Source organism: Fonsecaea monophora (assembly GCF_001642475.1).
Source record: "Fonsecaea monophora strain CBS 269.37 chromosome Unknown Scaff18, whole genome shotgun sequence".
Lineage (NCBI taxonomy): Eukaryota > Fungi > Ascomycota > Eurotiomycetes > Chaetothyriales > Herpotrichiellaceae > Fonsecaea > Fonsecaea monophora.
In genome coordinates this window covers 40,399-64,951 of record NW_019173949.1, presented here as the reverse complement: position 1 = coordinate 64,951, position 24,553 = coordinate 40,399, and the positions used below count along the sequence as shown (strand labels likewise).

The window sequence follows — 24,553 nt, the reverse complement described above, 5'->3', positions numbered from 1 at the left end:
ATGATGTCTCCCCCTTCCAACTCGCTTTCCACCTTGTTCAACTCCAGCTTCTTCTCTGTCTACAACTACTTCCCAGCTCCAATCCTCAAATCCTCAAATTCTCATCTCAGATTCCTCTCTCCACTTGGCGGCCCTCACGCTTTGATGTTGAGCTGAGTTGCCGCTGTCTGTAAACCGACAGTCCTCGCAAAACGCACTTTACAAAATCCTCCTTACCCCGCTCCTCTCCTCCCCTTGACCTCGTCCTCTCCCCTTTGACTTCATATCTCTTCACAAACAGATCAACAGCTTCTTGAATCCAGGCTTCTTCCGGACCGGACCACTCAATTCCCTTTGGACTGGACATCTGGATCCTAGGTTGCTCTTTGTTCTGGATTCTGGATCATCGACCCGCTCACAAGTTACCCCGGATTCGGAAACCGGACCTCCTCGCTGGACTCCCTGGAGCTTCTATAGCAGACTTGTGTGTTAGTTAGTACAATACGAATTTGAAGCCTAAATCCCAGAATTTTTGCTTCCTCTTCCCTGCCTGGTTCTCGTTTTGCAGACACAAGGATCTCTAACCGCTGGTGTTGTTCTCAAATCTGAAGTCATCAGATTATGGCGTCGGCTTTTCACAGATGCCAGCATTGTGGCTACGAGACAGACCTCTCGAACAATCTGGCGGCGTTTGAAGAGAATCCTCATTGCAGACAGGTTTGTCCGATTCCAATCCCTGTTCATGACCTTCTGATTCTTTGCCCTAGTGCGGACTATCGGCCTCCGAGAGCGATATCAAGATGCAGGACGACCTGGTCCACATGATGACACGCAATCTGCATCTCGGTTCCCTCCAGCCTCCATCCGACATGTCGATGCCCCCGACGCCTCAAGTCGTCCCGCAGTCGACACCGATCACGTATATCACACAACACTATCACCATTCAGCACACCAGGCACCACATGATCTTCCAATTTCAATGGTTCTTGAACAGTCTGGCATCAATGCCTCCGTGTTGTTCCCATCTCAGTTGCAGTTGTTTAAGAATGCGGAGCCTGAACAAAGGCTGAGGTTGATAGAGCTTTGGCAAATCGCGCCTCCAACGTATGGCAACCAGATGCACCCTGATAATTTGGCGAATTGGCCACAGACAAGCATGGAAAGAGAAGAACAAGCGGCCAAGTATCGATTGCAGTTGGTGGAACAAGAGAAACTGAAGAATTTGTGTGCTCTCCCTACGGGTGACCTTAAGCACACTGCCGAGCCGTACATACTGCATGGCTACGAGGCACAGCCAAACATACACGGAGTTACGGCTTCCACAGAACTTGGGCCCATGATGATGAAGGAGGATAACTACAAACAATCAAAGGACCCAGCGTACAACAGCAGAGAGTGGTGGCATTTGTCCGACGATGAGCCGATGGAACATCAATACGGCATGCTCCAACAGATGTATGGGTATGGGATTGATTATTCCGTTGCTAGACGCGGCGATGGGGACGCAGAGATGTCTTGAGATCTTGATGCAGATGTGACTTGATAAGGATGCATCAGTTGGAGGTGGCGGCATGACGTTGGCGTTGATGTTTTTGATCTCATGGTTGCATAGATTGGATTGTAGATAGTGATCGACCTCCCTCCTTTGTTCAATGGAAGATGCACATAAACACACGAACATGATTTAGAGAACTATCATTCAGTCATCAAGTGCCTAAGTTGTCGCTTGGGAAGCGGGAAGCGTGGAAAATCCACTGCTAGAGATCTATTCGCTGGACCATTTTCCTGGAAGGGGTTGTTAGGACCGCAGCCAGTTATGTAATTGCGGCAAGGGTAGAGGCACGAACAAAGCATAGCTCAGTTCATATGTACTACTGAAGTGCCGCAGAGACATTGGTAATCGTTCTGTGAGACGACCTAAAGGATCGACGCCGTATCAAGTCGCAGTAATGTCGCGGCAATGAGTTGAAGTGTCTGGAATCAATCGAGTCGCTCAACCTCGAGCTTGTCATTTCGCAAAAAACTCCCACGTCAATCTCGCTACGCTCCGCATGTCGTGAAGTCCGGCTCGATTCAGTTTTCACGTCGACCCTATCGAATACCAGCCGCCCTCCTCGCAAATGGCATCAATGAGCAAGAGAACCCAGGCGCGGAATGAGCGGGAGCTTCACGAGTTGCTCTCCGTCGCCGGGAATTCACAATGCGCCGATTGTGGTGCGAAGAACCCGGCGTGGGCGAGCTGGAATCTGGGTGTCTTCCTCTGCATGCGATGTGCCTCTCTGCACCGTAAACTGGGCACTCATATCTCCAAGGTCAAGTCTCTGAGCATGGACACCTGGTCAACGGAGCAGGTTGAGGTGGGTAGAATCACCCGTTCCTCCTCAGCGCACGTACCCACTGACTGACACCTGAGCACAGAACATGAGGCGCAACGGCAACACCGCGGTCAACAAGATCTACAATCCCAAGAACAAGATGCCCGACATGCCCTTTGATGTCGACGAGGTCGACTCGGCCATGGAAAGATTCATACGCAAGAAATACCAGGAAAAGAGTCTCTCGGACGGCAGACCCGAACCTCCTCAGCGCGACGACAATCCTCCGTCCAGCTATTCCAGACCCCAAGGAGGAGATCTCGATTCTCCTCCGCCCCCTTTACCTCCCAAGAAGGGCAAATTCTTCGGATTTGGTCTTCGAGCCTCGTCTTCCGCCTATAGCCTGTCGAAGCACGATAAGAAGAAACACCAGAAAGAGCCCCGGGTAGATAGCACGTTCCGCATTCCCACTGGCGATTATGATTCACGAATGGACGATGCGCGCTTTGAGATGACAGATGCCGAGTTACAAACGAAGTTGGCGACATTGCGAGACATGGGCTTCAGCAACACGGACCGCAACACGAATTTGCTGCGACGGTTGAATGGGAATGTGGAAAGGACAATTGAAGCATTGGTCCAACTTGGGCCGAGTGAGAATGGAAATACCGCTTCCTCCAGGAGGCAGGGACCTACACCTACTGCGAGTCAAGAGCCTACACCCAAACCTCAAGAGCCGTCGTACAACCCATTTACATCCATGAACAACCAACAAACTGTTGGTCTGTCATTGGCAAAACCCCAAGAGCCCTCGACTCCGACCAGCGGAACAAGCTACAACAGCAACAACCCCTATGCTCAGCCTAATCGCAGCCCGTCCCAGACGGGACTCGAACAATCCTTTCAGTCCATGCAAGTTTCTCAGCCCTTGTTCCCTCACAGCACCGGGGGATATCCGAGCCAGCCGCCTCCTTTACAGGATCCTCGGTTTCAGTATTCAATGACACCTCCGGTCACGTCGACGCAATTCCAGCAAGGATATGTGGCGTCACCCGCAGCGATTCCTGTCACGAGCAATCCCTTCTTCCAACCTACCCCAGTGTCGGCTCAGTCGACGGGGAACAACCCGTTCCTTTCCCAGGTACCTTCATCTCCTTCATCAAACCCTTTCTTGAACGTACAGTCACCTGGGCAATCGGCACAAGTGCAACAACGACAAAGCTCGCTCCCAGCAAGTTTCAATCCCTTCGGAATACCGCCCTCCCAAGCTTCCCCCCCTCGACCAGTACAACAACCGCAGCTGCAGCAACCCCAAGACCTGTTCGGGACTGCCCCTCAGAATCAACCCCAGCCGAACAACCCTTTCCAGCAACAGGGCATACAGCAGCAGCAGCAGCAGCAGCAGTATTCTCAAGCGATGAACTCTCAAATACCCCAAACCCAATCTCCTTTTGCCAATTTCCAGTACACTCAACAGCAAATACAACCTCAGCAACAGACACAGTCGCAATCGATGCCAATGTCACCGCCTCAAGTTCAGCAACAGCCACCATATTCACAGCCGCAATTCTCTCAGCAGAACCAGCAGCCTATGGTGCCCCAACAAACAGGCCGCTACGACAAGAGTTCCATCTTGGCTCTTTACAACTACCCTCAACTCGCTCTTCAGCCACTCGCATCGATCCCAGAACCTGCATCTGAACAGCAACAGCCGCAACAACAGCCTCAACAGCCGGTATCATATAGCCCCTCGGGCGATATTTTCGGCAACAACCATCTCTCGCCCGCGAAACGTAGCGCAACCATGCCCGTTTCACTGTCGAACATGCATTCCGCCGGTGGAAGCGGGAACCGCAATCCATTCATGACCAACGTGACCAACACCAACCTGAACACCGTCAATACAAACGGCGCTTTCAATCCTTTTGGAGGTGCCGGTGCCAATCCATTCGGATCTCCTCACCAGGGACAGGTCCAGGTCCAGGTCCAGGCTCAAACCCAGACTCGCGAACAAAGTTTCCAAGGTTTTGCGCAGCAGCAGTCCTACGGGCAGGCGATGGCCATGCCCGGCGGCATGGGTGCCGGGATGGGAGGCACAGGAGGAGGCGGACAGAGACCACAACAGGGCATCGCGGCGCGACACGCCAGCGCCGAGAGCATGAGCATCAACAACCTGGAAGCAGGAAGACACAGTCCCGACGCCTTTGCGAATCTGAGCGCGCGATACATGAGGTGACGGCCTTTTTGTTTGTTTTGTCACCTACGACCGAAAGGGGGGAGGGGAGGGGAGGGGCGAAGCGAGGCGTTTGTTTGGGATAAGTACTTGTGGTCGACTCGGCTCGACCCGACTCGACGAGTCTTTGTCTTTTGAATGGGAGCGAGCAGCGAGCATGGGCAAGCGCAAGCGCAAAGGAAGTAATTATCTTTACCATGGGTTTTGACTTTTGACATCTCACGTAATTTTTCCGATCATGATGGCGTATAGTCTGGCTGGTAGGCAGGCTGGCTGGTAGGCGGGAGTTATTGAGAAGAAAGAAAGGAAAGAAGAAGAGACAGAGAAAGGAAAGAAAAGTACAAAGAAAGCAGGAAGGAAGCGGGATGAAGTAAAAAGTAGCATATAGGGATGAGGAGTCACTCGTTCGTGAACAACGGCATATAATGAATTGGCCCACAAACCAGCTCACATATCACTCAGTGGTCCTTATATCTGAGGGTTCCTACCCACCTACTCACAGGACCCGGTACTTACCACGTACTACGTACAGTACTTGGGTTAGTCAGGAGGTAGTCTATATAGGTCCACCCTCCCCTGCGCCTATACTAGTATACTATCACTTAGAGCCACGCCTCGTGCCCGTCCCTCCTCTCGCCCTGCCAAACGAGGTCCTCGTGGGACAGCGGGATGCCATCCTGCGTTCAACCGACTTGGCCAACCAGACTTCTTGCCCGCTTCCTTGGGAAGCCTCTCGCCGCCGTTCGCCAACCCCTGTTCTATGTCTGATTCGGGAATCACCATCTTGCGCTTGGAAGCCTGGTCGACACGAAAATTAAATCGGCCGTGTGGATGGTTTTGTTTTTCTGGAAATCGGACCCATTGATTATTTTCCCTACTGTGCCCCTTGTTGTTGTTGTGGTTGTTGTGGTTGTTGTGGTTGTTGTGGTTGTTGTGGTTGTTGTGGTTGTTGCCACCTTCATTTCGACTTCGCTTCTCAAAGAAATCCAGGACTTTATTGATTTTAAAGGCCATGGCAATCAACGGAACAGCGAGAGCAGCGGTCGTCCCAACTGTTCCAAAGGGTCAGAATTGCAAAATCCCACAAAGTCTCTGACACCCAGGGAGAAAGACGCACATATCCTCGAAAATATCCATTCCGATGGATAGCTCACATTGTCACTTTGGTCATGCGGGAATGATTGAACATTCAATGCGTATAGAGACGCCAAAAATGACATGGGGAGCTGGAAACACCACTGGGTTAGTCACCTGGATATGTACTTGGAGAGCGGGTGCCAGGTGGATGTCTCACGAATATAATTGTGACGATGGTGAAGACCATGATTGTTCTACCCTGTTTGGTCGTCGCCTCTGCTTGCTTGCGTGCTTCGGCAGCTTCGAGGATGTTTGCATCCTTCTGCTTGAGATCCAATAGATGATTCATCTGCTTGTGTTAGTGCCTGCCTCTCACCAAACGACGAGCAGAAATTGCCTCACAGCGTCGTATGCCGTCCGAACATCTTGTTGCATCTTTTTGATCCGCGAAATTCGCGTGTCGATGTTGCTCCGTTGTCGGTAATAGTCGAGTATCCGGTCATTTGCGACAACCCCCTTTGCCTTGGAATCCTTCCCCCTAGTGGCTAATTTGGAGAGTTTCTTCAGCACAACATCTTGATCAGTACAAATGCTCCGAAGAATGTTTAGCTCGTCACGTATATCTTTGATCTCTTCGAGAAGCGCAATTTCTTTCTCCAGCCGAAGTTCCAGATTGGGGGAATGACTGTCGTGGTTTGTCTGCGTATTCTTGTGCCGAGCGGCAATACCTCTCCTGAAATCTTCAAAGTATTGAACCTCTTTGTCCATCTGAATAAAGGTATCAGCATACCTTGAAAAGACTTCCGTCTCAGTCGGGAAACTCACCACAACACCAATCGAGTCTGCAAATACATGGAGGAAGGATTCAGAGGGGCTCGAAGCCGTTCCACCGTCAGCCTTGACCTTGCATTGATCCACGAAATCCGTACAAAACGACGTTATTAAAGCTGCCATTTCATAAACGGTTCGAGTTTGCGGTCTTATGTCTTCGCTGATGTGCTTGCTTATTCTGTGAATCAAGCGGTCCTCGCCATTTCCTGTCACAGATTCTGCCCTTTCGCCTCCCTTTGGATTTGGGCCCCATCGGTCTGGAAAGCAGGTAATGATAGTTTCTGGAGGGCATAATCAGATACTGCATCACAAACATAATGTAGACAATACGCACTGTCGTCAATGATCCAAAGCCATAGTTGGTCTACCATGCACATTCGAAAATTTCGACTGTCCATATCTGGTGTGCCAGTTGGAGGGGGCGGGGCGATATCCGATCCAGTATTTTTTCCATCAGAGGCTGAAGATTTTAACCGCAGCAAGTCAAGAATGCGCCGGAAAAAGTTGACAACCTTGTTGTGTTCATTCTGGTTGTGTTCATTCTGGTTGTGTTCATTCTGGTTGTGTTCATTCTGGTTGTGTTCATTCTGGTTGTGTTCATTCTGGTTGTGTTCATTCTGGTTGTGTTCATTCTGGTTGTGTTCATTCTGGTTGTCAAGTTGGTTCTCGTCGCTTCGCCGCCCCCTGCATTTGGCATTTTGATAGCGTCGCACCACTTGATCCGCGTCGCGTCTTCTTGTGTCCGGCAACGAAGAGTAGTGATATTGATCCAAGGTCCGAGACACGTGGAGATGATGAGTTGTGACATCGTCCCTCGGTGACAAACCCAGATAATAGCGTAGCAGTTGAGTCTCCTTGCTGGTCTCGAGCTCTCCAGAGTAGATTTCCACGGCCTCTTGTAGATCCTCAAGACATTTGAGGACCGACAGAGAAGGAGACGGGGTAGACTCTCGCAGTTGTTCAATGGCTCTTTCAAGGGTTTTCAATTCATCGTCGAGGCTGGCGCGGCTATCGTTGTCAGTCTTTTCGCGGATGGTTCTAATAACTTCTTCGATCGCCGATAGTGTCCTGGAGCAAGAGCTGTCCAAAAGGAAGTTAACCCTCCCAGGGCTGACTTTCTCCTTCTCGACCTGTGCCAAGGCTTCATTGATGCTTGAGCCCAATATGTCTTTTTTGATAACATTGAAGTCGTCCGGACCTTGTTGCACATGCTTGACCATTCTAATAGCATTTCGCCAGTGTCTTTGGCCCTGGACAGTTTCCCAAGTCACGAATGGTACCTTTGAATAGTTAGCGGGTCCCAGCAAACCACTGACATTGCTCTGGATTCAATTTACCCAGATTGCCATTTTGGATCCCTTCAGGCCAGTCATTCCTCTAGTGTCGTACACTCTATCTTTGTCCCTTTTCTTGGTCGTGTCGATGCCTTGCCCTGCTTTCGCGGCCATGGTGGGCTTCTTCTGTTCAGGGTTGGTCTCGCCTCTGCCTGGTTCGTTCGATGCGCTGGGGAGTTCGCTATTACCCGTTCTACCTGCCCTGGCCCTTGGTTCGGTGACGTTAGAGGGGGCGGCGGTGGCACGAGACATTTGTGACCCAACATTTTCGGCGTGCTCAGCGGCGGTGACAGTGCCTTCGGAGTCGCCTTGTTTGTTTTCCGAGGGTTTCGGGGGGCGTTTCTCTTGATGTTCTGATCCAGGAAGATTTGATTTTCTCTGCCTGTTTGGTTCCTCCTGAGTAGGGAGTTCCTGCCCCTTGGTTTGCGCATCTGTCTTTGATACCGTCTGTTGTCTCCGATCCGTGGAGATGCTGCTTGCCTCTTTACTAGAGGTAAAGTCAATCTGATGAAACTGAAACATAGTCAATGATTTAGCTAGACCCGAAGCAATGGGTATGGTAAAGTATCTCACGCGCACGCCAGTGTTCATAAATCGGCAATGTGCATCTCCCAGATGTTCACCATCGCGACGGTTCTCTGATATGAAGTTTTCCACTCGAGCATACTCTTCGTCTGTTTTATTCGCGTCTTTAGAGATTCTTTGCACAAGGTCCTGGCCAAAATGTCAGGAGATAAGCTCAACAACTCGGTAGGCACTTTCTCTCTCTCTCTTTTACCTTAAGCCAACGCCACTGCCCAGAATCAGTCAAAAGAGACAATGGTCGAGGATAGGCGCCGTCACTCACATTGTTTGCTGGAAGATGTATCCACCTGAATTGGTGTTCAAGCTGCTTGATATCCCAACTCTGCCGAATGTCCTCCATTATCTTTTCTGGTCCACTCCCGTATATGATGTCGTAGACTCTTTTCTCTATTCCAAGGGTGGTGTCTGTTCCCTCGGAGAGAGAAAAATCAACGATATTCGCAGTGAAGTCTTTGCAGACACGTGTCGGCTCCTCCTCCGGAGAGTCTGGAAGTTTCAGAGGAGCCGGCTTTCGAGGAAACCGTAAAGGATTCTCAAGAAGCGTCCTGATCTCTTTGGCGCCCAACCTCTGAGCGAGCTCAAGAGCCGATTCCCCTTCGTTGATTCTCTCCTGGGGGTTGGCGCCACTGCGCAGCATGTCCTGAACAACGATCTTTTCTTGATGGTGTACTGCCCAGTGAAGGGGAGTCCATTTGTTTGTCTCTCCATCTGGCGCATTCGACATTTTCTGCAACAGGTCCTGAGTGATGGTGTTGTATCCCTTCTTCACAGCAGTTCTGAGTGCTCCAAGCCCATTTTTCATTGAGAGCCTCTTTTCTTTGGTCTCCTTCATCAACATCTCCGCCACCGTTTTCACAAGCTCTTCTTGCCCTCCAACCGCAGCCCAGTACAATGGTGTCTTGTCAGTCGCCAGCCTATCTTGCCCCAAAAGAGTGGGATAATCAGATAGGATGCTCTTCAATAGATCTTCATTCCCATTTCGAGCTGCCCATTGCAACGAATAGCGTGCTGTACTCAGCCATCTTTTCCAGTGACTTCCGTTCATCCACAATATGTCTCCAACTGACTCAGCCTGCTCCTCTGTCAGGAAGAACATGTTCCTATCTTCCCCGGATCCAGTAGATATCAAATTTGCCTCCCAGTCAACTAGAAGCTGCACCACATCTACTGCGCCGCTCCTTGCAGCAGCAGCAAGCGCGTATTTGTTGCGGTCGACATGGGCAGCGATCGGGTTTTTCATTTTACCCAAGAGGAGTTTCACCACCTCAAAATGACCCTCTGCACAAGCATGGTGTAAGGCTGTGTTCCCGTCCTTGTTCTCGGCTGAAAGCATCCCTGTGCTTTCTTTCTTTAATGATGATAATAATAATTCCATTGCATCTTTGCTTCCTTTGTCTGCAGCCCAGTGTAAGACAGTCCAATCGTCGTCGTCCCTGGCATTGCTGTCAACTTTGTGATTCAGTAGTTTTCTGATGGCGTCCGTCTTGTTGTTATAAGCAGCCAGGTGCAATGGCGTCCCCCCATTTCGTTGTCTTGCTTCGGAGTTTGCATCCTTTTTAATCAGGATATCTATCAACTCTGCATGACCTTCAACGCAGGCCCAGTGCAAAGGCGTACATCCATCGTCATCCCTCAACTCGAAATCCGCACCCTTCTCCAATAGATGCTCAACGACACCTTTTTCTCCCGTCAATGTGGCCCAATGTAATGCCGTTCGTCCACCGTCTGATACTGAATCAATCATGGCGGCACGCTCCCCCTCCAACAGTAGCTTGACAACCTCTGTGGAGCCTCCTTCGGCAGCCCAGTGAAGGGGCGTCATGCCATATTGATCACTCGCGTTGACATCGGCACCATTTTTGAGAAGGAGCTGTGAAACCTCTTTTTCCCCAGCTATGGAGGCAAAATGTAAGGGTGTGCCATCTTGATATAGGCTGGAGACAACAAAGCCCTTTTTAAGTAACAACCCTGCAACCTCTGGCGATCCTCCGGCTGCTGCCCAGTGCAAGAGAATCGTGTTCACTGAATCTTCTTTGTTCACTGAATCTTCTTTGCTCATCAACTCCTGTACCAGTGGAAAATCACCGCTAAAGGTTGCATACGCTAGTCGTATCATCTCGTTGGTATCTGGGGACTTGAGTGAGTCGTCCTGGTGAGGTAAGAGCTTGACAACGTAGATCTGTTCGTATTCAAAAGCCCTGTATAATGCTGTTTTTTGACCCTTGTCCAAGGCTGTCGTATCGACTTTGCACTTGAGAAGAAGCTTGACGACGTCTTCGCTGCCATGTCGAGCGGCCACATGCAGAACCGGGTCTCCCTCACCATTTATATCATTCACAAGCAGAGCCGTCTCTTCCTCGCTGGTCCTGATAGTCGCACTCTTAGCCTTATCAAGTAGAAGTTCGACACCTGTGAGGTAGTTTTCTGATGCTGCTTGGTGCAGAGCTGTGTCTCCCATCTTGGTTTTGATTGTGACTTTTGCACCAGCCTTCAACAGCAGCTCTATGATAGTCTCTTCTTTCCTTTCAGTGGCTTGGTATAAGGCCGTTTCCCCATCTTTGTCCTGTGCATTGACATCGAGATCATTCTGGGCGAGTAGAATGCGCGTCATTTCTGTTCTTCCGTACAGTGCTGCTTTGTGGAGGACAGTGCAACCGTAATCGTCCACCGCATTGATGTCTGCCCCCTTTTTAAGACAGCGAATCAATTCCTGAGCATCGCCGTCTTGTGCTGCCTGCAACAACTTCTTGTCAAAATCTTTCTGATCCCCATTGATGTCGGGTCCACCGTCTCGCTGTGGCTCTGCAGGGGAAGTAGAATCCACCATACTTGATGGATTTTCGTTGATGTCGGGTACCCCGTCTTGCTGTGGCTCTGCAGGGGCAGTGGAATCTGCCATGTTTGATGGATGACGGAGGCGTAAGGCTGAGGCTTGAGCGCCGGGTGCCGATATGGACCAGAGTGGCGTCGAAAAACAGCGGACCGGCTGATAATGTGCGCGCTTCGACGAAAAGTAATCCCGATACTTCATTGCGCGGTATAACAGCAATCCAGAGTATGTCCATTCCAAAGAAAATCTCAAAAGGAGGGCTGCGAGCGGGCTGCAATTCCAGCTTGCGCATATCGCTCACCTGTCCAAGGCGGCATGGGAGGCCACCACATCCACTTGCGGCTGAGTGCTTTCCAGTTTTTGAGTCCGCAATTGTAGGGTGGATGAGCACTCTTTTACTGCATCCCATCCATGCGAGATATGCTCAGCTACTCTCGAATGCGTCTTTGACTGGCTAGGATATAGCGCTTCGCTGCAGAGGGTTGCAAGCTCTGCCACTTTCGTCTTCTTGCAGCCTTGACTGGGATTCTGGGGGAGGATCGGGACCGGGGGGTCCAACCTATCGGAGTTTGGTGTTTGCGCCTCCATTGAAACTATTGTGTTGGAAGACCTATTGGACCCGACCACGTTGTAGTGGCTTCATACAGCCAATGTACTTCTGAGGCGGTTTTACCAGTTCGAGCATTATGATCAAAGCCTTCCTGCTTGTCGTTTGCCCCAAGCTTTGCCTAAACTCGGTTAGTGCCTACTCTGGCCGCTTTGCTGAGCAATGTTTGGAAGCGCTGTGAGGACTAGGTCTGTGTCAATGAAAGGTGTAAGAGATGTAGAGGTGGGTAAATGTCATATGAGTTGTCTGACTGATCGACATGTGACTGTGGGGATCCCGCCCCTTCTCGTCTCTTTTTCAGTCCTCCAGGATCGTTCGTTCGTTCGTAGACAAAGTCGACAGCTATAAAGACGGAGACGATCCTGCGTATAAGCAAAGGTGAACGGCATCCAGACAAGCAGAACCGATACTATACAAGGGGCAAAAATTCGAGGACATAGCAAGCATCAAACCAAGTCGAGGCTCCAAGCAAAAGTCGAAGGCCGTAGGTGCTGCTGCTCCGCAGGCAGCATCGCTGATCCGTAGACAATCCATGGCAGCAGGTAAAATGATACATGAAAGGCTAACGAGGCCTCTGTGTCGATTAGGCGAGGCTAACCATTGGGAGACTAGGAGGTCTGTATCGACGAAGGTGTAGACCAGTAATAAGTGTAATGCGAGTGTCTGACCGAGCAGCATCCGAGTTCCTCATGAATACGAGGTGATGAAGGAAGTGTGGCAGGTGTGGGGCGTTGGCAGGAGAGGTCGGTGGGGGCCGAATTGAGGCTCCGCGGCTCCCAAAGGCTCCCACGACACCTCACGTGGATTATCATCACGTGACAAGTTAAAGCGGCCGCAGACAGGAGGGACTTGTGAGGTATTCAATCATTCTCCACGAAAAGGGAAAGGAGGAAGAGGATGAGGGAGGCGCCTGGAGATTTGTCTGGTATGGGTACCATTCATCTATCGTTTATGGTTTTACTTTGACAGTCCACATTCAATGACGGAGCGGCAAAAATCAGTCTTCTGGCCCTCTGACTTTCCAAAAGGGCTTCTCGACCACCCTCCTGAACGGCTCTTTATTTTTTCCCTTCGCAGCGCCGTCGCCGCCGCCGAGGACCTTTTGCCCCGTCTTTCCTGTATCTCCCAACGCGTACGGGTCGTGGATTGCGTCTTCGACTTCGTCCATGTCGATACTAGACTTGGTCTCGATTCCCAGGGTTGTCTTCTGGTTCTGTTCCCGCTGTCTTGCAGGATCGAGGCACCACACAACCACATCGCCCTGCCGCCTCCCATCGTCGTGCCAGTGAGAATTGAACAGTCGCTCACATTCGCCATATCCGCTCCCCCTGAGGATTACTTGCAAAGAGGGTTCTAGCTGGGCGAAGAAGACGAGGTAGTCTGGCCATGGCTTTCGGCCTTGGCCGCCGGTGAGCCAGAACTGTTCTGCCCGCTCTCTCTCCAGGAGATCGGAAGGTATGGTGTCGATCTTACCCTGTATATTTGAGGCCGGGAGAATTCCTGCCACTGAGCCGCTGGGTCTAGTGTTGCCCTTGCGTTGTGGAGGGTGGCGTGACATGTACTTCTTCACCCAGAGAGAGGGGTTGGCGTAGAATTGGTCTGCTTCGTCCAAATAGCTTGATTTCTCGGTCACGTTGAGATTGAGTGGCGGTTCACACGTCAGAGCCCAAGCTCGGATGCCTGGGTGGGTTGAGGTCGGGGGGTATTGTAAATGTGAGCGCCATGGGGTGGAGTGACAGGGCATGAACATGCCAACCGTCATGTTTGAGGGTGTGGGAGAGGCGAGATAGACCGCCTCGAACTCGTGACGTAGGTAGTGTGTCAGGTCGATAATTCCGGAATTGTGGATCTGGGTGGTGTAGTATGATACCGTGAGATCTAGGGACAGAATAAGGAGGAGGACAAGTCGCTTTGTCATGTGAGACGACCAAGACGAGGTTATCAACGGCTGGAAGAAGGACGCCAAAGGCAAGGCAGTCACAGTATGTAGAGCTGGAAGCAAGGGATAGATGAAGCGCACTTCCTTGTGTGCGATGACTGAGAAGGCCGCTGGGACTAGAAGACATATGATGGAGAGAGAGCGAAGAGCACCGCGGCCAGCGGGAGGTGTCTGTGCAAAATGTGCATCGTTTGAGCTCAAGGCTCGAAACAGTCCGGTCAATGTAAATGGTAGTGCCGTCATTAGAAGAAGAGGATACCCTTGGGAAACATAATAGTGCCAATCGTTGTTGCCGTAGAAGCTTGCCAGTGACTGGACAACATTGACCTGGAGGAAGTTCAGCGGTGGGAAAACCCAAGCATCGTAGAATAGTCGATCAAGTATGGTCGAAGAGGCCAGAACCATGCTCCCACAGAGCACTGTTTCGCGCACGAACAGGATACACTCGGCCCAGTTTGGGCCTATCGAGTTCCAATCCCGAATGAAGGTGGTGAATGTCAAGATCATCCATATAAGAACATTCGTGGGCCGGAGGATTGTCGCCACAGCAGCGCAGAACAGCGCCCTTCGCAATCGGGTCAACTCGTCTGTCAAGCCCTTGTCCGCCGCAGATTCGTCTCGAGAGCGGATCCCGTGGTTCTCAAGCAGAGCCTTGGCGGCGTCGTGATTTCCAGTTTGTGGAAGCATCCAATGCCAGGGCCAATTGTACAAGGCGATGACGGTCAAAGTTGTTTCCAACGAATTGGAGAATGTCCGCGTAGAACAGAACCATTGCCACGGGCTGACTACAGTTAACAACAACGTTGCTAGAGCTGCTGCCGAGTCTTTCCCGTAGACGTAGGACGCAAGTCTCCAGGTATAGAAATCCGCTGTCGCGGCGAAGAATGCCTGTAAGGTCTTTGGGGCAGCAAGCAGGACCTCTGAGCGAACAGGGCTTTGCAACATCAAGCGCTCAGCAACAGTGTCGGCAAGCTGGTAGCATAGCCCGAAGACTGCAGGGTGTATCGCTGATCGCAGATGGTTCTTCCACTCCTGTTGTCCATCATGAGCTTTCCTTCACTGTTTGTATGCCTTTTGTCGGTTTATCGCACCCATGTTATCCACGCTCCTGCTCTTCCTCCAAATGCCCACTGCCATGCTGGCTCCAAGGCTTGGAAATACTCGTCTGGCTGGAAGAATGTCCTTGTCGTCAAGGCATTGACCAATCGTAACCCGACTAAGAATAGGAAGACATTGTGAGGCGCGACAGAGAACGAACGTCGCGTGCTGGGAGAGGCCGGAGCGCGTGTGAGCCGACGACTGGCCGATGCATCTTCACCCGTTTGCAGAAACGACTTGGCCACAATTGACTCATCTAATGACATTGCTTTCCATATGAAGAGCTCGAGGAGGTGCCAAAGAGACTTGGGGCACAGAATTGTAATGTGTCCTTCAATTGCCAAATGCAGCCTTTCGAGTTCGTCAAGCAACTTCTCCAACTTTCTCCAAATCAGCCTGGCAATGACAACAACAGACTACAAGGACTAAATACACCCTTGATGTCAACATCTTCTCTCTAGGAACAGGAGGGCAAGTCAGGGAATATTTTGTTCTAAAAACTCCTTAAAGTACTTTCTCTACCGGTATCTCATTTACTTTCTACAAAGTACTCATTCTCCCTTTGGTAGTGTTCCCAGATCATTCCCTGAGATAATCCCTCATAGCACAATAAGCAGAACGCGCACACGCTGCAGGCTCTCCGCAAAACAAGTTTACTCGACAGTGACAGACTTGGCCAAGTTGCGCGGGAAATCCACGTTCAGTCCCTCAGCAACCGCAAGCCAGTAGGCAATCAGTTGCAGTGGGATGACGTTTAACAAGCCTTGCAAGCAGTCGACCGTCTTTGGCACCTCAATGCGCTCCGTCTTGGATGGGGGGAATTCTGGGTCGTCCTTGTTGCAGATGACAATAGGTCGTCCACCACGAGCGATCACTGTCAAATCATTAGCTATGACCATCTGGATGGAAGCGGGGACAGTCCTTACCTTGTTGATAAGCGTTCAGTGACTTGGGGAAGATGTCATCTCTGGTCAGGATCATAATGATGGGCAAATTCTCATCGACAAGCGCCAAAACACCATGCTTGAGCTCTCCAGACATGACTGCTTCGCAGTGGAGATATGAAATCTCCTTGATTTTCAGGGCACCTTCCAAAGCTGTTGAGTATTGGCTGCCTCGGCCGAGGAGCAAGAGAGATTTCTGGTTCTGCAGGAATTTGGCGCACATTTCTTTGATCGAGTCGTTGAGTTTGAGGATTTCGCGGAATTGTTCGCTGACCTTGGCCAGGCCATCAATGATTTCATGACGGCGCTGAGCCTTGGAGAGGCGGTCCTCACTCAGGGACAAAGCAAACATGATCATGGCCACGAACTGAGAAGTGTAAGCCTTGGTCGAGGCGACACCGATCTCAGGTCCAGCGTTGATGTGGACACCGCAGTGGGTCAGCATGGAGATGGACGAGCCGACCACGTTGACAATTCCCACAGTGAGAGCACCTCGCTCCAAGCAGTATCTCAGAGCCATGAGCGAATCGGCAGTCTCGCCAGACTGTGACACAAACACGCAGGTGTCGTCCCGGAAAACTGGGGCCTGTCTGTCGAGGAAATCGGAAGCCAACTCGACAGAAATGGGGATTTCCGTGAGCTCCTCAAACGCACCCCGGACAGCCATACAAGAATGGTAGCTGGTACCGCAAGCGATGAAGATGAGTCTTCTGCATCTTCGAATGGTGCTCATGTATTGTCTGAGACCTCCCAAAGTGACGGTTCTGTTTGCGACATCCAAACGACCACGCATGGTGTTGACGACAGATTCGGGTTGTTCAAAGATTTCCTTTTGCATGAAGTGGTCGAATTTGCCCTTCATGATCTCTTGAAGTTCAAGCTCGATGGTCTGGATAGCACGCACGTTGCTGGTACCATCATCTTTGGTCAATCTGTGAATGTTGAGCTGGCCATCGTGGATGTGGGCAATGTCATCGTCTTCAAGATACAAAACTTTCTTGGTGTGCTCGACCAGGGCCGAAGCATCAGACGAGAGGAAGAACTCGGCTGGTTGAGGCATACCATCATCCGACAAGAATGCCCGGGATTGTGATCGGTGGAGCAGCGACTTGTCAGGGGGAGCCAACATGCCGTTGGGGGCCAAGAGTCCAGCTGTAGACTTCTTGACTGCAACATTGTGGTTTGCAATCTCAGCAGACAGAGCACCACCATCTTCAGAGTACTCGACGTCCACAAAGTCCACCTTCATCTTTTTGGCAGTCTTCACTCCCACCACCAAAGGTGAACCCTTTCGGGCGGCGATGCATTCGTGGGGGTAGTGGACGGACTTCATGAGCAGGCCAAAAGCTCCCTGGAGCTCCTTGATGATAGCCTTTCCGAGCGTGGTGAAATCAATGTCTGGGTGTTGGTCATAGAGGTATTTGGCAAGCTTCGCAATGCACTCGGTGTCGGTGTCGGTCTCGAACTTGAAGCCCTTGCCCTCGAGCAAGGCCTTCAACTCTTTGTAGTTTGTGATGATGCCGTTGTGGACGACAGCAAACTCCCACTTGGGGTCAGATCTGTGAGACGGTTAGCGAGGGATGCCTCGCACATGCACATGAAAATGTTCCTGAACTGACCTGTGAGGATGACAGTTGAGTCTGGAAGGCTGGCCGTGGGTGGCCCATCGGGTGTGAGCAATACCGCAGTGAGAGTCAAAGACTTTGGTCATGTCGACGCCAGACTTTTCAACCAGCTCTCGGAGTTTGGCCACCTTTCCCACCTCTTTAAACGCAAAAACCTCATTTTTCTTGTCGCCATCGACCGCTAGACCGGCGGAGTCGTAGCCACGGTACTCGAGACGAGCCAGACCTGAGCAATTCCATGTTAGAAAGGTGAGTGGTTGGAATGTACGGGGCACAACTCACCATTGAGCAAGGTGTCTAGAATGAACCTGCGGTCCTTCTCGACCAGATAGTTGATGTAGCCAAAGATGCCACTTGATATTCCGTCAGCTCATTCTCAAGGCCCCAGGATGGTTGGCGGGAATACAAACCACATCTTGAAGATTGGTGCAGCGGGTGTCTGGAGAGATTGATCTCAATTGGGGTGAGAAGAGAAGAGAACGGTCACAAAGCACGCTCAGCCAGCCTTGTTATAGGGTCGTGGTCCAGTCGACGGACAAAGGAAAGGATAGACTTGTTGCAGACAATAAAGGAGGGGCGGTCAAGGCAGGATTGCAGGCCACGGGCAAGGAGGGCAAGTTCTGGGTTTTGGGGATGATATGAAGAGCAAGGGAGGAGAGCAAGTGAGAGTGAGTGAGTGAGAAATGGGATTCAGCTGGAAGGAATCAGCAAAATAGTTGTAGCACCAAATTATTCTTTTTCGTTGCTGACAACCAGCGGTATCCAGGTCAGGGCTGAAATTCAAACCTCGACTGCACCAAACGGTGCATGCAAGTCTCGGACACCAGGACGCGCATCAGAGGCGCAACACCAGGACGACCAGCGTCACCGCTAAACTCAACTCGGCTGTCTCGCCAGCCGCATGTGGCCCTATACGAAGAGCGCAACACGCACACGCAGGGTCCTTTGCCTGGGGCCCAGTTTTTTTCGGAAGGGTTGACGAGACCATTTTAGCCCCCACTTGGTGGCATTGGGTAGGGGAGAAGCCTGGAAGGTGCTTTTCCAGTAAGCCCGATCCAACTGGCAGCTCGCGAGTGGCGCCGGAGGGGGTGGTGGGGGGGCAAGACCCGGGTTTTGGTAGGGAGGGCGTGGTGCTCAGTCGTAACTACACAGTAAGTGCCTACATATGCCCACCGCCTACCGCCCACCGGCCACCCACTGGCCACTTCCCAGGTATACATACATTCTCACTGGCAGGGCAACCGCCTAGGCATTCTCCTTGGCAGGGACAATTGCTACAAGCAAACAAACAACAACATCCTGCTCCTTGCACGCACAGTTGACATTATGCCATCAGAAGTCCATTCATTATTATTGTACCTTGGAGGCTGTGCAGGCAGCTAGCTTTTCTAGTCTCTTCATCTCCAGCTCCAAGCTTTCAATCAATCCGACTCGTCGTGTCCCACGCCGCCCCCAGAATCTCCTCGTTTCCTCTATACGAGTACCTAGCTTTGCAGCTAGATTCCCATGTCTTGGGTCCCTCGGTGGTGAAACACTTGTCGCCATAGCGTCAATACCCCTTGCTTGTGCCACTGTTGTCTCGTACAGACTTCTATCTTTGTACATCTGACGAGCCTGCCGCAAGTTTTATTACTCATCCTTTTGCCATCTGGCCTTTTATCTCTCTGAGTATACGTGCTCAACACTGAATGGGTCTAACTCTATTCTCCAAGCTGATATGGACAGAACAGGTTACCCTCTAAGCCGAGTCTATGCGAGGTTGCTCCTCTTAACAAGCCTCGGAAGAGCTCCACCAGTGGCTGAAGTCCAAAAATATGGAGGCTGACGAGTGAGACTTATCTCGTCACGTCGCACGCCGTCATCCCATCCCGCCTCGTCGCTTGCTGAGACAATCTGGCCCCCGTGGCATTTGGATCGGCTACTTTCCCGTTTGAGAGTTGGTTCCAGCTCCGCATACCAAGAGTTGAGAAGAGGCTGTAATAACACGAGCGGATGAAATAGGGGTTGAGTGTCACTTCATCACGTCATTCATTCGTTCTTGTGTTCTTCTCTACTACAAGCGCAAGGAAGTCCAAGGTGTATGTGTCTGTGTGTGCAGTTCAAAATCTCAATTCCAAGGCATTATCACTCGCTCTGCAATGCCCTCGGGTCCAACTGTTGCCTCCCATCAGCATGAGTGTAGGCAAGGTCGAATGGCCCGACCTGGGCTTTTTCGTGGCGATCCTGCTGGACGAGGGTTTTGAGGCCCCGGACAAAAGAAAGATCCTTGATAAATCGTGAATCCAATTGCCGAAATAGCACTTTGGAGGATTGGCGCATGATACTGAGCACAAGATACTCGCTAATAAAGGTTTACCTCACATCACCCACCCATTTCTCCACCAAGTCTAGTCCCCCGTCGATAGAGGAGCGGCACGAGCAGATTCAGATACAATTCAAGCCCCTGGATCGAGTTTGGTGAGAAAGAATAATCTGAGAAATAATCCCCGCTGTAGCCACCACGGGCCGTTCGTTCTGCGCGTCAGCATACGTCCTAGTGAGTGCCACCGAGCGATATCGAGGGCTAGAGAAGGAGGATCACAAGCGTGATATACTTGTACCTATGTATGCTCGCATAAAGGCTTTGGCGGAGCTTGGTATTATTCCCAAACAGGTCATAGAGATTATGTCGTTGTGCGTTACAGTGATAACCAACTGACCCACCCCATCGGTTTTCACCTAGATTGGTTGACAGCCTGCCATTACGGCTGTGGTCGTCGACATTGCAAGCAATGCCTAGAGCATTCATGAATCGGTTGGTAGTGCAAGCCTCGAGGTGGACAGCGATTGGTGTACAGCATCAGGCTGGAGTCGATGTTGGCGAACCACGACTCGGCATGACCCAGCATAGCAGCCTCGGCTTCGTCCGTCCAACCAGATACTATTCATGTCCTCGACGCTGTAATTGTGTCCTGTTCGTAAAGCATTTACTCGGAAGTAGCTGCGGCAGCAGCAGAAGACTCACCAACATGCCATGTATGTATATAGGTTCGTTCGGACACTGGGATGGATATATACGTACCTGTCATGTATATTGTGTATACATACATACCACAGCCCTTCCTCCCTTCCTTGCTGTTGCTGGAATATGAATGCTCTTGCCCAAATGAATGCTGCTTGAGACCTGTCTGTGTTCTTGGGCCGTGGTTCCATCGTTCTGGCCCTCAGACGTTGTCGTGGTGCCGCAGATCTGTTCGCATCTCGTACCTCTCTCCCTCTCTTCTTCCCGACAAGCACTCCCAGTCGAATCCCAATAGAGCAGGCCTGCTCTTCGCTGGCTACCCAGGATGTCTCGTCTTTCTCCAACTTCCTTGCCAGAGGCTTGAGCCACCAAATATGATCGAAGTCAGAAGCTGCAATAGACACTATGTGTCTTTGAAGAGCTGGAGTTCATCATTCTTCGAATCACAGACCGGAGAGTTCAAATCCCACCAGCCAAGGAAGATATTCAGAGCGCTCGGAGCCTTGGGCAAGGAAGAAGACAACTGTGATATCGGAGGCTGAAAGCTTTTTTTTTTCTTTCTTTCAGGATTTTCCCCAGAGCAAAGGAAAATATGTGTTATACCTGTGGCTGAAGTCAAAGACACGGGTCAACAAGCAATTGTGTCCCGTGTCAGTCCATCATCCTTCAGAGGTATATTGTTTCGGTCCAAATCCCACCGGCCGGTGATGTCTTTCTTTGAAACATTTCGGGGATTTGTGCTGACATTTTATACCCGACTGCCTAGCAGATGAGTCACTTCCCTCAGACACTCAATGAGTGGTCAGGCAACCAGAGGCCGTGCCACAACTCATCAGAACCTTCCTTCGCCGATTAGTTTCTTATAGAAGTGTCTAAGTGTGAGAGTGGTGACCCTCAGAGCAAAGGATGATGGCGGAAGTCTGGAATTGACATGTGGTCGGTGCACTTCTGTAAGGTTTGCAAGAGTTTGGTCGACATGAAACTTGAGTTGAGTTTTTGTGTGGGAGAAAGAAATCAAATGGCTCGTCCTTGAGATCAGGTTGACACTAAAATAAGATACACTGTACTCACCCGTGTCCTGATCGTGACACGACTCTGTGAAAGGAGACCGCCTCTCCTGCTGTATAAGACCGACTTAGCCACCCAGAGATATGTAAACACAACCTTTTTCCACAGGAAGTGAGGAGCAGCGGCCTCGCTCCGAGTCTGTGAGAGTGTAAAGAGTGTCAACCCTGACCACCGCATAGGTAACAATAATAGGAGACAGAAATTCAAGTCCAAAGGGGGGAAAGAGGAGGAGGATGATGATAGGGTGCATTCATTCCATTCAGTTCAGTGCAATTATCGACATTTGAATCTTTGAATCTTGTGTACAAGGACTTCGAACCTTTCTCTGCTCTGCTCACGATCCGATCAAAGGGAGCAGCGGTTGTTATCATTTCAGCCGACCAGGTCCCAAAACACAGCAAATCCTCCACATAACGAAATGTTGTTTATGCACTTTCCCCCACCCGATTATTTTGTTTTTAACTCCGCCTTTCCAGGGACAACCACATGATGGGGAGAGTCAGTGAGGCGTTTCTTCGTAGTCAAACTGTCACAGCGTGTGGTGGGACAGATTTCGTCCGTCCATCGCATAACATGATCAGGGGTATCGGATGGGGAGAGGCTGTCGAGCGATGTCAGTAAGAATGTCGGAGTTGTCTGGGATTAAATGCGGTAAAAAAGGCAAAACATACCTGTCCGTTGACAGCTCCAACGAGTGTCTTGCCCGTCTCCAGGTTGGCCTTGGGCATCTTCTGGACCGACATTGGCCCATTGATCTCGCGATCGAGGTTCATATATTCCTTGGCCGCATCTTTGGTGCCCCGCTCAAGCAGATACCTCATGTAAGCCGTGATGAGCTCTTGAACGATGGCTTCTGGTAGGGCGCTCTTGGTGAGGATCTCGTCCACGACCCGCCGAATCTGCTCGTAATGCTGTTGCTCTGTCTCGCTACTTGTGGGTTGTTCAATTTCGAAACGCAGGTAGCTGGACCAGAAAGCTGGGCTGTCGAGGTACAAGTGTTGGTTCGTCTGGAAAACCTGGCGAGCCTCTTCCGTTGAGCCCTTAACTTTCCAGAGGAGTTTCGCCCATTCAGCCACCAGGGCAGCTTTTGCTGCAGATTCGACGCTCGGAGACTCCAGGTGACTTTGGTACACGGCAACAGCGGCCGCCAGACCTGAATGACGACGATTTATGTTCGCCAGAGAGACAATTGTCTCGACATGGCCTGGTAACTGAAAGAGGATCGCATCGTGTATGTCCTTTGCCACATCGACGCGACCGGACATTTCTTCGAAATAGGCGTACTGAAGTCTGGTTGTCGGCAAAGCAATCGGAACATAGAAGCAAGACGCTCTTTGATAGATGTTTCGAACTTCCTCTTCCTTGCCCGGCTGGGCCAACATCCACCGGGCGTATCTTAACCAGAACTCGTCGTGCTGCGCACAAGTGACCAAGCAGCGCTCATAGAGGAACTGGGTGCGGGTGTAATCACCTTCTGATTCTTCAAAGTCGAGATATTTGCGCCAATTAGTCAGTTGAGCTTCGTCGAGATCCGTCACGTGGAAATATGGTCGCTTGATTTCCGATTCATACGTCCATCGTTTCGTAGTCTCGTTCTGTGTCCGTCGGAAGATGTCGAGGTGATAGTTATCAATCCGGGTCCGTAACTCTCGCTCTACCTCTGGCTGGCTTCGGCCGGCTTTGTAGCCGGCACCTTCGTTCTCGATATCCATCTGCAGCTGCGTGAGAGTGCCGGGAGGAGCGATGGCTGAAAGCGGGCGCGACTGTGCCATCTGCCGGTACTTCTCAAAGTATCTCGCGTATTGATGCATCGGTATGTGTATGATTCGGCCGAGGATGGCGAAGATTCGGTCGAATCCTTCCATGCGTTCTTCGAATTCAATATATTTATCCCAGAAGGGATGGGCGAGGAAGTCGAGGCCGACACAAACCGCTCCTCTCTCAAAGAGCCTGATCATCCGCTGGTTAGTATTATTGTGCACTACCTTTGCGAGGGACTTGGGAGAATGGGAGGGAGAAAGCAGACATGGGAGGATGGGGAATGTACGCGTGATAATAGTCCTTCAATTTCTTTTGCAACAAAGGTTGAGATAGTCCTGCAGAAAGGGTGGGCGGGCAAAGGCCCAATTCTCGGGCAAATCAAATCAAAGCACCTGACTGGTGATGAGTGAGAAGCAAGCTCGGAAGGGGAGGGACAGCGACGATGAGCTCACCAAAGCTGCGGTGGCCATCATCATCGATTTCATCGCCAGCTCCTTCTGCCAAACGAGGTTGTGTCATGCTATGTTTAGGTTCTCGACAAGAGGGAACACATGCTTCATACTTACTCTCGAATACCATCGGAATCGTGGCTTGTCTCGGTCTTGAATGAACAGTAGTTTGTCCACAGATCCACCGAATTGGTGACGCTGGCGATCCCACGTTCGTAAACCTGTCCATCCTTTTAGCATGCAAGTCTCTCTTCTGTTGGCAACAAACTCCCTCACCATGTCGGCGGCTTCGGTTCCGGCAATTGAGAACTCCAGGTCGGCGTATTTCTTCCAATAGCCAAAGAAAAGAGGAAACTTCAAGAGGAAGCGGTCGTAGACGCTCCGGACGGCCGTGATCGCCTGCGAACTCGAGTTCCTATTGATTCCGCCCTCGAGGGCCTCGGCGGCGCGGACGAGCTTCTCCCAGATCTCAAAGTTGTCCGAGTCATCGTTCTGCGTGCGCCAGACGTCAGCCCAGGAGCACATGGCCATCGCCTAGATATCAACCTACCACCTCGGCCAAGAGCTTCCGCAACTCGGCGCTCTCCTCATCGTTTCCACCGTAGGCGTCCATCGGGACTAGGCTGAGTTACGGCCCAAGAGAGACAGTCCGGACAGCGCAGGCGACGACGAAAGTGCGTCGAGTATTTTCAGGAATATTCTTTGAGTGGCAGGGATACAGAAGACAGTATTCCGCAGCATATAATACTCGTAGGGATACTGAGGACGTTGGGGACAGAAGAAACATGTGGAGAGGGAAAAAAAGGGCAAGAGGCTGAAGCAGCAGATGAACTTCCCGTCTGCCAAGCCTGCGCCGCATTTTGTCCTGAAATCCGC

General features: G+C 51.1%; 5 protein-coding genes across 5 annotated transcripts; 2 read left to right on the top strand and 3 right to left on the bottom strand.

Annotated features, from left to right (window-relative positions):
* Positions 1-600: 600 nt before the first annotated feature.
* On the top strand, positions 601-1,499 carry AYO21_03559 (hypothetical protein; the record flags this gene model as incomplete). The annotated part of the gene is made up of 2 exons (XM_022653533.1): positions 601-696; positions 747-1,499. 2 exons carry the CDS (start codon positions 601-603, stop codon positions 1,497-1,499), a joined length of 849 nt encoding a protein of 282 aa, XP_022514057.1.
* Positions 1,500-2,100: 601 nt separating this feature from the next.
* AYO21_03558 (hypothetical protein) lies at positions 2,101-4,531 on the top strand (the record flags this gene model as incomplete). Its single annotated transcript, XM_022653532.1, has 2 exons — positions 2,101-2,337; positions 2,399-4,531. 2 exons carry the CDS (start codon positions 2,101-2,103, stop codon positions 4,529-4,531), a joined length of 2,370 nt encoding a protein of 789 aa, XP_022514056.1.
* Positions 4,532-5,110: 579 nt separating this feature from the next.
* Positions 5,111-11,254, bottom strand: AYO21_03557 (hypothetical protein; the record flags this gene model as incomplete). Its single annotated transcript, XM_022653531.1, has 8 exons — positions 5,111-5,580; positions 5,780-5,954; positions 6,008-6,373; positions 6,431-6,717; positions 6,771-7,686; positions 7,774-8,484; positions 8,549-8,563; positions 8,618-11,254. 8 exons carry the CDS (start codon positions 11,252-11,254, stop codon positions 5,111-5,113), a joined length of 5,577 nt encoding a protein of 1,858 aa, XP_022514055.1.
* Positions 11,255-12,789: 1,535 nt separating this feature from the next.
* Positions 12,790-15,095, bottom strand: AYO21_03556 (hypothetical protein; the record flags this gene model as incomplete). The annotated part of the gene is made up of 2 exons (XM_022653530.1): positions 12,790-14,763; positions 14,823-15,095. 2 exons carry the CDS (start codon positions 15,093-15,095, stop codon positions 12,790-12,792), a joined length of 2,247 nt encoding a protein of 748 aa, XP_022514054.1.
* Positions 15,096-15,482: 387 nt separating this feature from the next.
* On the bottom strand, positions 15,483-24,290 carry AYO21_03555 (glutamine-fructose-6-phosphate transaminase (isomerizing); the record flags this gene model as incomplete). Its single annotated transcript, XM_022653529.1, has 9 exons — positions 15,483-15,703; positions 15,756-17,332; positions 17,393-17,624; positions 17,681-17,751; positions 17,809-17,837; positions 22,139-23,417; positions 23,795-23,898; positions 23,954-24,169; positions 24,228-24,290. The coding sequence occupies 9 exons, from the start codon at positions 24,288-24,290 to the stop codon at positions 15,483-15,485; spliced, it is 3,792 nt and encodes a 1,263-aa protein (XP_022514053.1).
* Positions 24,291-24,553: the final 263 nt, after the last annotated feature.